Source organism: Typopeltis vanoorti, chromosome 7, assembly GCF_054136105.1.
Source record: "Typopeltis vanoorti isolate ZY-2024b chromosome 7, IOZ_Tvanoo_1.0, whole genome shotgun sequence".
NCBI lineage: Eukaryota > Metazoa > Arthropoda > Arachnida > Uropygi > Thelyphonidae > Typopeltis > Typopeltis vanoorti.
The window spans coordinates 119,070,490-119,084,149 of NC_143555.1; the positions used below are offsets into that span (position 1 = coordinate 119,070,490).

The 13,660-nt window shown below is 39.9% G+C and overlaps 1 protein-coding gene across 1 annotated transcript in view; it reads right to left on the minus strand.

Moving 5' to 3' along the window:
* Dhc36C (Dynein heavy chain at 36C) overlaps positions 1–13,660 on the minus strand; it is a 1,350,914-nt gene that overhangs the window by 301,548 nt on the left and 1,035,706 nt on the right. The window contains 1 exon segment of the mRNA XM_090395101.1: positions 12,016–12,148. Coding sequence (XP_090251227.1) covers positions 12,016–12,148 — 133 coding nt within the window.

Genomic DNA, 13,660 nt, shown 5'->3' on the forward strand with positions numbered 1-13,660 from the left:
GGTAGGCTGTAACTGAGATTGCTGTTTAGATGGGTAGGGTCAAGAGCTATTTCTTTGGATTCCAAGATGCATCTTTCAAATTGATCAGAGCATTTATGGATGTTTGAAGTTGAATTCCAGTCTATTTTTTTATTTTATTTTATTTTATTTTTTATTTATTTTATTTTATTTTTTATGTTGGGCCCATATACAGGAGGTTGGTTGGTCAACCTATAGTACATTAGTACTATAGATATGGGTGGTGGGTTTCGCATATATGGCAGTATATAGGTGGTGGGTTGCGAAAGGAGAAACTTGTTTACATTTGATTTGAACGCCTGTATGTTGTATTCCTTGGGAAATACATCTGCGGGAAGACTGTTCCACAAAACTGCAGTAGCAGGGATGAATGAGGAGGAAAAGAAACTGGTTCTGTGGGTTCCGAGGTGTACTGTGAAAGGATGTTAGGCGGCAGCTGTACATGTTCCAATGGGCTTAGTATAGGGTGGGGGAATTATTGATGCTGTTTCAGATGAGCAGTTTCGATGGAAATATTTATAGAATATACAGACTGCAGAGACCAAGCATCTATGTGAAAGTGGGAGGAGTGAGTTAGTGAGGGATGGGTCATTTATTAGTCTAATTGCTCTCCTCTGTATTGAGTCAAGCATTTTGAAGGAGCTTTTTGGAGCCCCACTCCAGATGTGAGAGCAGTATTCGAGAGCTGGGCGAGTTTGTGACTTTGTATAGTGTTAACAGCTGTTTAGAGGTGAAGTAGCATCTTGAGTGAAAGAGAAAACCTAGTTTTTTGGAATCTGAGGATGCAATGGTTGTGATATGTTTATGCCAGGAGAGGTTTGATGTCAAAGTAATCCCGAGAAAAGAAATTTCATCTTGTCTGAGAATTTGGGTGTTATCGAAAACAATGCTAGGGGAAATTGGTTCTTTTTTGTGAGAAATAAGACAGAACTGGGTTTTACTAGCGTTGAAGTTGACAAGGCTATCTGAGCCCCATCGGTAGATGGCTTGGAGGTCAGAATTAACGGCAGTAGTGGTTAATGTTCTGTGGTTTGAGGTGAGTTGTGTAGAGTCTTCTTCTCTCTCTCTTCCATCATCTATGTGGATGATGATGAGGTCGCATGAACTCTTTCCACTGTCCTGGGAGAGTCGCATGGACTCTCCCAGGACAGTCCAGAGAGTAGGGCAAAAGTTACGGCCGCTGTGCCTTTTGGTCTCTTGCCAAGGCAATTGGCCGTAACTTTTGCCCTACACTATTCCCACCTCTATCATACCCAGATGGCTCAATTGCAACATCACTCATAGAAAAAGCTAATCTCCTGGCATCACACTTTGCCTCCAATGCACACATGACTGACAATGGCAAATGCCCTCCAGTCATTCCAACTGTCAAACATAAAATGCCCCCTGTACCCTTTTGCCATAAAGACATCACAAATCTGTTGTCTAAATTAGACACAAAAGAAGTCTCCTGGCCTGACGGAACTCCTCCAATTATCCTGAAAGTCTGTGCATCAGAACTGACTCTTATCCTATGTCACCTGTACACACACTCTCTTACTCCACTGGTATATATCCCAACACCTGGAAACTGGATTTGTCACCCATTCCCAAAAAAGGGTGACAAATCACTGCCATCTAACTACTGCCCTATCTCACTCTCTTCATTCCTATCTAAAGTAATGGAGAAAATCATCAACTCTCAACTCCTAATCTACCATGAGGGTACCCAGCTATTAAGCGACCACCCAAACGGCTGCAAGCTTCCTGCTTTTGCCCGTTCAAATTCTGTTTTGGAAGTATTGATAATTTTCTTGCATTTGTTACAGGCTTCAGTATAGGCACTGAATGAGGATGGGGTTCTTGATTTGAGCCAGTTGTGGTATGCCTGATTTTTCATTTGTACAGCCTTGGCACATTTTTTGGAAAACCAGGGTTTAGTTGGGGGATGGAAAGTCTGAGTAGTGTGGGTAATATATGTTTTCATGCCAGTGAGGATCACTTTGGTGATGCGTTCAGTGCATATGTTTGGACTGAAAGACCAAAAATAATAGTCTAATCATGGGAATGAAGCATAGTAGTCTCGGAGACTGTCCCATATGGCACTGTTATAATGCCAAACTACTCTTGTGTGGGAGTGACTGTGTAAGCGTTGTTGCATGGGAGAGGAGATGAGCACTAAGTTGTGGTCAGAATTGCCCAGGGGGGGGGCAATTCTGACCACAACATTCACTGCATATTTGGAGGGGTCATTACTAAGGAAGAGATCTAGGGTATTTGGGGAATGATTTGGGTTATCTGATAATCTGGTTGGTTTTTGAACAATTTGTGTGAGGTCATTGGTGACTGCAAATGTTTCAGCATCTCTACCTGCAGGATCTGTATAACTAGAAGAGGAAAGCCAATTGGTGTTATTGACATTGAAATCACCCAGGAGGATGATTTCGTTGTTAGGAGAGTGGGACTGGAGAAAATCAACTTTTAGGGAGAGGAAATGAAAGAGCTCAGAGTGATTGGTGGTATTAGGAGAGCGATAGAGACAGCAGATGAATTTGACTGAGTGGGGGAAGGGATACGTTCAGCCAAAGAAGGTCGAAGTCGGGTGATTCTAAGTTAGTTGCTCTCTAGCAGAGTATGTCAGAGTGGATATATGCACAGATATCGACTGTTAGGAAGGTTGAGATGAATAGTGCTGGGGGAAGGTGATATTTGAGTTTGAGATTTGATGTTGTTGTCCTTCAACATTGGTATTGGCTGAGAATAAAACATGGCTGGATAGGGCACTAGCATGGACTCTGTTATAAGAAATGTCACGTTGGTATTCTAGACGGAGAGAGATGGACTTTTCTGTCTGGCGATAATATGGTTTGCCGCAACTGCAAATAATCAACATAGTAATGAAGATAACTCAAACCCAACAGCCTACATCTCCTTACCGTATATAAAGTTCTCTTTCTCCTAAACTAGCAAAAATTCCGAAGACATTTAATGTTAAAATATTAAATGTTTCAATATTATTTCTCCACCTTTCCAAAACTCCAATCTTACCACAGTTAATCTAAAGTAAAACTTCTTCAGTTCCCAGGAGTATACAAAATCATTTGCAGTTGTGGCAAACCATATTATGGCCAGACAGAAAAGTCCATCTCTCTCTCTCTCTCTCTCTCCACCTAGAAGAACACCAATGTGTCATTTCTTATAACAGAGTCGGTGCTAGTGCCCTATCCAGCCATGACAATGAAGGACGACAACATCAAATAGACTGGAACTCAACTTCGAACATCCATAAATGCTGCGATGAATTAGAAAGACGTATCTTGGAATCCAAAGAAACATCTCTCGACCCTACCCATCTAAACAGCAATCTCAGTTACAGCCTACCTGATTCACATAGTGCTGTAATCCAGTTTTGGAGCACTCATGATATCATTCACACGCACAGTGCTTCACGCCAGAACTAACACTCAGACTCAATTTCAAACACAACCACTACTTGTTCTAAAATCTGTTTTTGTATAAAGTACAATATATTTTTAAAATGTTGTTTTCTCCATGGTGTATGTATTCACCTGACGAAGTCGGCATTTCAGATGAAACTAATAGTGAAATCTTATTAAATCTCTTGTATTTTTTCTCGGTGTTTAAGTCAGTTAATAATTATAAACATATATATATATATATATATACTAGGGGGCTCCGCCCCTCCCCTTGATGCCCCTTGTTCAACATTGGTGAACAGAACGTTCACTAGTGTTGACACAGACTTGCATGCTGCAAAGCATGCAAGTATACCCTCTCAGGCAATGGATTCCATGCTCTTACCACTCTCCATGCAAAAAACTTAGTTCTTACCCTTTTACTCACCACTACCTTTTGTAACCTCGAGGGATGGCCTCTTGTTCTTGTTCCTTTACCTTGTTCTACCATATGAAAAATCTCCTCAGTGTTAATATGGTAATAACCCTTCAACAGCTTAAATGTGTCGATGATATCCTCCCTTTGTCTTCTATTCATGAAACTCTGCAGTGCACATGCCTTCAGTCTATCCTCATAATCAACATTGTACAGTCTTGACATCATTTTTGTTATCAGTCTCTGCACTCTCTCCAAGGTTACTTCAACGCTCTCAAATTCTGGTTACAGATCTGAGAACAGAAATCCAGATGTGTTCTGATCAAAGGTTTTTACAAGGGGACCAACACAGTTTTATCTCTTGTGGTCAATGTTCTCCTCAAAATTACTGCAATTCTCTGAGATGTCTTCACAACATAAATTAAAGATGCCAAGAAATGATATTCTTGGTTTCATCCTTTATCAAAGTGTAAGCAAACAGACTTTGCATGAAGTAACTTCACGACTGGACTACTTGTATATAGAGGCTACTGTTTAACAACAATTGCCAGAGTATCCCATAATACAATGCATATATCCTTATGGAGATGTATAATGCTATGCATTATGGGATGGGTGAAAAAGTAAAGGGGTGCTCATCATAGGGCTAGAGTAGTTAGTATAGGATGCAAGAGAGCCTGATAGTATTAGGAGAAAGAAAAGACAGGTAGATAGTATGAATGATAGAAAAAAGGCCTCAGCTCTTTTATATCATCATATAGCCAAAGGCAATAAACTTTCCTTTTTCACCAATCTCATATAGATGAACAACCAAAAGACCAACTGAAACTAAAGTGCAAAGATGACTGATACCCAGGTGGTTATTGGCATCTCATCTGAGTTAACTTCCTTGAGTTGACTGCCTCTGTCTGAGATTGCTCTCCAGTCATCCCTGCAATTGACCATAAGACCACATTGAACTAAGACAATGGAACCATTTAAAAAATGTCTCATAGTAAAAAACAGACAGAATTTTATCTCTGCTTAGTGAATACTGTATAATCTGGGTGGTTTACATCACCTACAATGCTTCTTTCTAAATACAAAAATAATTTGACTAAACCATAATATTTCCACAGTACAATATTATAAAGGATCTGTATGTCATATTGCTGGTTTTCAAATCCATGTTTCTTCCTAACCGTCCATTAAAATGCCATAAATGGCATTTTTATGGAAGGTTAGAGGCATGGAAAGAAGGAAGCTGTAAAATACATATTCTACTGTTTCCAATCGGTAACAGATGTCACAGATTGGATCTTCGATGTTAAAGTACCCCCCATTTGATGGTATTGACTGGAAGGCAACCATATGAATTCCCCAAGCAAGATTCCTCCTGTTAGGATATCCTTGGAATTTCAGTAAGTAAGGAAACAAAGTGTTGTTGTCAGTCCCCAACTGTAGAAGTTCACAGCAAAAGAGATTCAAGATTTCTTTATACCAAATTTTGCTTTTATTAATCGAAAGAATGTCAATGAGAGAATGTTGCAGCAATCTTAGAGTTAAGCTCAGAATGTTGTAGTATTCAGGAACAATTTCAGCTTTTGACCCTTTATAATTATTTACTCTAAACAGGGGAAGATGAAAACCCAGGTAGTACCAGAGAAGGTCTGCATATGTGTGATTGATCTGCAACCTTTTATGGATTTTTGAAGCTGTATTGCTTAAACAGAATTTTAAGACTGGAAGCCCATATCCTCCATGCTTCTTTGATAGTTGAAGAAATTCCTTTTTAACTTCTTGGTATTGGCTGGATCAAAAAAATTGCACAGGTTTACTATGTAATTGCTTTTCTTCAGCTTCTGTGATGTCTGTAATAATGATGTACAACTGAGCAGGGAATATTATGGTTTTGAGTACCATGGCTTTAGTAGAAATGGAAAGTGGCCCAATTTTCCAGTCTTCTGAGGTTTCAATGTTTTTGTATATAAGTTCTTGAACTGGTAATATTGGGTAGGTGGAAAAGGGAATTCCAAATATACTGAGGGATTTTCTCTTAGGGGTTAGTCCAAAAATAATGCCTCCAAGATCTCACTTTCCAAAAACTTTTAATTTTGCTTTGTTTGCATTAGCAGTTAATCCACTGATCTTGCTGAATTTCTCCAAAATACCAAAAAAAAACCCAACAAAACAAAAACATGATGTATATATGGAATCATTATCCCTCAAAGTGCCCACTACATCATCATTGGCATGTGCTAGTGGGAGCCAGACCTGGAAGTGATATCAAGGTTGAAGTAATACAGAAGTCATATTTCCATATATAAGTAGTTAAAAGTACCAAACCTTATTACAAAACTTCTCTGAATCAGAGGTACATGTTGAATGTGTTTTCACTTAGTTATACAATGAATTAAATATGCCAAGAAATTATATTTTTGGTTTCATCTTTTAAGTGAAAGCAAACAAATGTTAAAAATACCAAGCTATTTTAAACCTGGTTTTACTCCATTTCCCAAGTAAGCAAACAGACAAAAAAAGTCAAGTTTGTGCCTGCACATATTGGAAGTCTAGCTGACCCTCGGTGGACCAAGGCAACTCTTGGTAAAAGTAGAATAAGCTCTGATCACTAATCTTAATATTTACCCTTAATGTAAAGCACATCTCCTGGAGGAGATGTATGATGTTTTGTATTAAAGGTCAGGGGCCACTACCCAGACTGGTTTTGACCTTTATTGAGGTCTCATCAGTGGGAGCCAGGCTAGAAGGGTAAATATTAAGATTAGTGATCAGAGCTTATTCTACTTTTACCAAGAGTTGCCTTGGTCTTGCACTACTTTGAGGGTCAGCTAGACTTCCAATACGTGCAGGTGCAAACTTGACTTGTTTGTCTGTTTGCTTACTTGGGAAATGGAGTAAAACCAGGTTTAAAATAGCTTGGTATTTTTAACATTTATTATACCCAAGGTAAAATACTTTCTACATTTATATCTCCTCCTGAGATTTTTATTTAATAAGGTTAAAACACCTTATGGTAACTTGTTCTGGTAAAATACTTATAAGCTCTGTATTACTAAAATCTTGGCATTTCTAGCCTGGCTCTGAGAGGCTCTGCTTGGGGATAGGTTTTTGCCTGTCTCTGAGTAGGGCCACCACTGAGATTATGGCTCTGGCTGGTAGTGGGGTGAGCCTGCCACTGGGGAGAGCCAACGCTGAGGCTCTTCTCGGTGATGGGCTGAGCCTGCCACTGAGTAGAACAACGCTGAGTTGGAAGGTCTTTCGGCCACTATGGAGTGGTCTAGGGATCGTCCTAATTTTTAGAGAGGTCTTTACTTAAATACACCTCAATAAAGATCGCTGGTCTGGGTAGTGGCCCCTTGCCTTTAATACAAAACATCATACATCTCCTCCAGGAGATGTGCTTTGCATTAAGGGTAGATATTAAGATTAGTGATCAGAGCTTATTCTACTTTTACTAAGAGCTGCCTTGGTCCTGCACTACTTTGAGGGTCAGCTAGACTTCCAATATGTGCGGGAGCAAACTTGACTTGTTTGTCTGTTTGCTTACTTGGGAAATGGAGTAAAAAAAGGTTTAAAATAGCTTGGTATTTTTAACATTTATTATACCCTGTAAAATACTTTCTACAGAAAGCAAACAAAGTTTGCACACATGAAGTTTTCTGCAGAGAAAGCGCATTAAAAATCATATGTGTGTTAATCTCAAGCTGAGCACTTTATTTTTTGGTGAGTTACATACAATATGTAATGCTTTTTTTATGTGAAAAATTTATTTTTATAATAATGGCCACTTAGAGTGCTTTTGCGATATGGTTGAAAACGAAATTAGTGAATTAATTGATGGGGAAATGGATTTAAATGAGGAGGAACTGGTACAATTAATAGATGACGTCGAAATGAGGAAAGTTCTGCTAAAGATTCTGATTGCGATGAATCCGTTAAAGAATTCAGTTTAAAGAAATTAGCAGAAAGATTGAACTTGGCAAGAAAGTTATTTTATGGATAATGATCTCTCAGTTGAGCACTCTGGAAAATTCACGAGACAATTGGATATTTGTTTAGCTCCATATTATGAACTTAATAAAAAATTGCAGCACAGTGGTAAGCAAGGTCTTATTACTGACTTTTTGATAACTAAACCAGCCAAAATATTCAATGAGAATTATGCAAATGATGTTCAAGAGATTTCAAGTGATGATGACATCAGCCACTTGTAAATAAAGAACATCTACGAAATGTTCCTTTTGAAGACAGTGATGACGATTAAATTATGCACTTTATTTTATTTTGCCTAAAGCATTTTATGCATTATAAGCAACGAAGTTTACGTACAATTTATATTTTTATAAGTGTACACTATGTATTTTGTTTCATAGTTTATATGTTTTCTTAACTTATATGAATTACCTGAATTAAATAAAAATATTTTTTTGTTGGATATGTCATTGTTTATACATACATCTTCAAGGTCCACCTTTCCTAATTGGGTTGTGGGGGCAACAGCTGCAAGAGGAACTTCCAATGGTCACGATCCAAGCTCAGGTGTTCTGGTGGGATTCCCAAATGTGTCCACCCAAGGTTTTGGATATAATCTATCCAGCGAGTCCTTGGCCTCCCACCCTCTGGCTTGGCAAAGAGGGCCTGCTGAGGGAGCCTCTCTTGTGGCATTCTGACCAGGTGCCCGTACCAATGTAACTGTGATCTCTCAACACGGAGAAGCAGCGGTTGAGTATTGAGGGTTTCCTGAATTGCAGAGCTACTGACTCTGTCGAGTCTTGTGAGCCCCGCAACCTCTCGAAGGAACCTTGTTTCACCCACTTGGATTCGTGTCCGTATTCTTTCTGTCATTACCCAACTCTTATGACCATAGGTGAGGATGAGGACATAGACTGTATTGAAGACAGAGCTTTGCCTTCAGGCTTAACTCCCACTTCAATACTACCGAACGGCCAAGCTCCCGCAATATTGAGCTTGCTAAGCCAATTCGAGTATCTAGCTCTACGTCCCATTTTCCATCATTTGTGAATATGGACCCAAGATATTTAAACTTCTTCATCATTGGGACTCCACTTACATCAGAGTGCACTGGGATGGTTGTCTTGACACCACAAATGTTTCAGTTTTGGCCACACTGATCTTCATTCCGGCGTCTGCACAAACAGCTACAAACCTATCCAGGATCTGCTGGAGGTCATCTGTGGAAGAGCTAAGCAGAACTAGGTCATCTGCAAAAAGCAGGCATCCAATGCTACATCTTCCAATTCTGACACACTCACTGCCTCGGCTGTGCCTATCAATCCAGTCCATAAATATTATGAAAAGGAGGGATGACAGAACACACCCTTGGCGGAGGCCAACGGAGCCTGTGAAAGGTTCAGACTTTGTGCTGTTTACCCTGACACAAAACTCTGGGCATTCATACAGGGACTTCATAGCAGCTAATAGTTGGCCATCCACTCCATACTCCTGTACTACCTACCAAAGCTTATTCCGAGGAACCCGGTCATATGCCTTCTTCAAGTACACAAAACATGTGTAGACATTCTTGGCATATTCCCAAAATTTCTCAAAGACTTGCCTTAAAATGAAGATTTGGTCAGTTGTGCTTCTACCAGGACGAAAGCCACATTGTTCTTCCTGGAACTTTGACTCAACTATGCTCCTGCACCGTCTTTCCAAGCACCTTGCATACACTTTCCCAGGCAGGCTGAGCAGAGAGATGCCACGATAGTTACTGCAATCCTTCTGGTTTCCCTTCTTGAAGACTGGTATCATTATGCCTGTCTGCCATTGCTTTGGTGCTCGCCCAGATATCCAAGCTGCCTGACACATGCGAGTTAGCCAGAGAACACTGTCTCGATTTAAGGCTTTTAGCATTTTGGGCCAAATTTTATCATCGCCAGCAGCCTTGCCTGATTTTAGCGATTTTATTTCTAAATGGACCTCTTCTGCTGTGAGACTAGTCATTGCCCCGATCTGCACCTCTTGGATGTCCACAACTGCTGGGCCACCCGGGTTAAGAAGGCTCTCAAAGTATTCCCTCCACCTGTGGAGGATATCCTTCTCGGTTGTTAAAAGTGCACCATCAGAGGCCTTAATTGCCCTTGCTATGCACGATTTCCTCCCCAAAGGTGGCGGATGGTCTGCCAGAATACTTTGTTTACATTTGCATAGGATGAGTCTAATCTTTCTCCAAAGGATTTGCAAACCTTCTGTTTTGCTGTGTTTACTGCCTCAGCAGCAGCTTTTCGTGCCTCACCATACCACAAACGCATCTCAGACCTGACTCTAAGCCATGTTAGGTAGGACTCCTTTTTTGCCTGGACAGTTTTTTGGACTTCTTGGTTCCACCAAGGTGTCCTTTTCTCACTGACCATTGCCATGCAGAGCCGCTTTCTGCCACAGCATGAGAGTGCAGAGGCAGTGACAGCTGTTCTAAACAGCTTCCACTCCTCCTCAACATCTACAGTATGCTTGGGAATCCCTTTGAACCTGGAGGAAATGTCATCTGCAAAATTCTTCCTCACCGCATCATTTTCCAATGCCTTCCATTTCATGTGGTATAGTTGCTTAGGCCTACCAGCGTTGATGGTAGCATCTGGTTTCTGAAGCTGTAGAGTGCACACAACCAGGTGGTGGTCAGTTGACAGTTCTGCCCCTCTTCTCACATGAACATCCAACACTGAGGAAAATAGGTCTGCTGAGACTATAAAGAAGTCAACCAGAGACCTTTGTTCTAGTGTATCCCTGTACCAGGTATACTTACGGACTTCTCGGTGCTGGAAGAAGGTATTCATTATGGACAAGCTGTTAGCACAGCAGAAGTCCAATAATTTCAACCCATTCGCATTAAGGTCAGGGGAACCGTTCCTCCCAACCACACCCCTCTGTGTCTGATCATCTGTTCCAACATGTGCATGGAAGTCACCCATTAGTAGGACTGATTCCATGTCTGACACCCTGTCAAAAGCAGCATCCACTTCCTCTAGGAAGGCAGAGTATTTTGACTCCAGATTAGGTGCATGGTCTTGCACTACAGCCAAATCGTGGTTTTTCATCTGAAGCCTTAACACACATACCCGTTCCCCAAATGGGATCCACTCAGTCTGACAACTGGGGGCTTGTGAGTATCCACACATCTGCCTGAGCAGACATTGTCGGGCTCACACCAGAGTAGTAGAGCTTCTACCCCTTATCCAGGTTGATAGTTCCAGAGCCTCTCCTTTTGGTCGAAGAAAGCCTGACTAAATCTAGCCGTCAGTGCTTGGCTTCCTCAACCAGTTCCAACTCTTTCCCTGTCAGAGAGAAAGAGAGAGAGAGAAGATATTCCAGTTGCCTAAAGCCAGAGTCTGGTGCCGATATCGTTGACATTTCCATCCTTTTGCAGAACCATTTCTTTGCTCTGCCCCTAAACACCTCCCCAAACGGGTAGCGGGCCCATTGATGGAGTTTCCTCTAGCAGAGTGCTGAGGAGTGGTGTCTAAGGGAGACTGTAACATATTTTTCAAATGGGTCCCTCTGCCTAAAACCCAAACATGTCCCTTGGTAACCCGCATGACGGACGATGTGATATGAACATTTTTTGATGGCCTGATCATGTTACGGTGTTTGATAATGTCCTGTTAGCACAAGACAAAATGACACAGCAAAACAGGAAAGATTCCCATTGAATACTCTAATAGCATTCGGGGGAAGGAGCAAGAAGAGAAGAAAGAAAGAAGCAAGGGAGGAAGAGGAGGGACCAGTCTAGAAATAATATAACAGATGTATATTACATGAAGTAAGGCATGGTCCAGCATCAGGTACCTCGGGTTTACCACGCCCACACTTACTAAAGTGAGCCCCTGAGGCATTGTTTATATATTCTTTAAAAAAAAAAAAAGATTTCGGAATCTAACCCTGCTTTTTTTTTATGTGATCTGAGTCTTGCATAATGAGATTTATATAACGCGGCATTTCTATGGAACCTAACATCCACGTTATATGAGGGTTACCTGTACCATAAATTAAAGATGCCAAGGCAAATGGCATCTTTTTATGCCAATTGCCAAGTCAATTGGCATTAAATTACTATTATCACAAAACACTTCATGGTAATTTATTAATGATCAACTATAACTCCTTGTTGAAAATACTATAAGTAAATGTAATTTTTTAATAACATCTTACTTGTTTTTCTTGTATTTCATTGGACAAAACTTTACTAGAAGATATAATTTTTACAGCAGTTTCATCTTCTAATATATTTTCTCCTGATGTAGACAACACCTCAAGAATTTTGTCCTCTATTTCCTTAAGCTGCCTGAAGAGATGGAAAAAAAATGAGAGTACTAATATTTATCATGAAACATACTTACATCACTTTTTTATTTTTTATTTATTATTTTTATGCTAGATGGATGAAGCAAGAATACTTTTCATATTCCCCATTATCTGTAGAGGACAATGTATGGATGGGGTAATATAGCACTATAAAAGCTCTGATCATGGCAGGAGGGTAACAACAATAGCCAAGCCTGAGTTAAAACTTCATTGGCTACAGCACTGCCATCCATTACCTCCATGGGTACCCATTTTAGTCACCTCGTACAACAAGCATGGGCTACAATGGGGCTATTCTTATCCCAGCCACCACACAGGGAAACATTTTTTTATTCTTTCAATAGAATATAAATAAAATTGACTTTGTCTAAATGATGCAATTGCTGCACATGATATTTATAGAGAATGCTCACAGCAATGGTAGTCTGTGATACTAGAACATCACTCTGTAGCCAAGTGATATGCCCAAACACAGTAATATTTTTTTTTATATGCATAACCAATCAACAAAAAGTTGTCTGCTTATCAATATACATATACAAGTACACCCTCTGTCCAAAAAGAAACCGAACTTTTCGAAAATAGGAGAAACTAGTGGCGCCACCTGTTATATTTTTTTGTTGTCAAAAGTGGCAACCATCATTAGTGTTATGTCAACTGTTTTTGACATTTGATTCATTAGAAGTCAAGTTATAGTGCCAAGAGTGATAGTGTATTTTGACGAACGGTCAGAAAATGAGTTTCAAATAGAGAGCTGCGATTGACCTTTGTGTTAAACTTGGTAAAAGTTTTACCAAAACGCATCAAATGCTTCAAAAAGCAAATGGTGATGGATGCTTATCCTGTACTCAAGTTTATGAGTGGTTCAAGCGATTTCAAATTGGTCGTGAGACGCTTGAGGACAACGAAAAGCCGGACCGTCCAAAAACTGGACTGAGCAAAGTTACGATTCAAAAAGTGCGTGATTTCATCAAAGAAAACCTGAAATCGTCCATGAGATTGATTGAAGATGAATTGGAGATTCCAAAATCAATTGTGCACAAATTTCTGACCGAGAGTTTGGGCCTTCGTAAATTGAATTCGCGATTTGTTCCCCACAAGTTGACCAACAACCAAAAAATGTAACAAATTGACCACTGCAAGGACCAGGGCTGGATTAACCATTAAGCAAAATAAACGTGTGCTTAGGGCATCATGGAAAGGGGAGGGGAGAACCACAGAATTTCTGCTTTAGTTAGATGACAAATTTAATTTAAATTAACTTTTAATTAGTTTTTCATTGTTTTTATCTTTTCTTACTGTTACCTACTTTGTTTCAATAAATAATGATGTGTAGAAGGCCTAATAAAACTCTAATAACGTGCATAACGGTTCGTTTACACCGTATTATCGCTCACGATGCTTTCTGACACTACCATTGCATCAAATGAGGTAATTTTTTATAATTAACGTAACCATTTTATTTTCCTGTCTGTTTTAGGTCTTGTTTTAA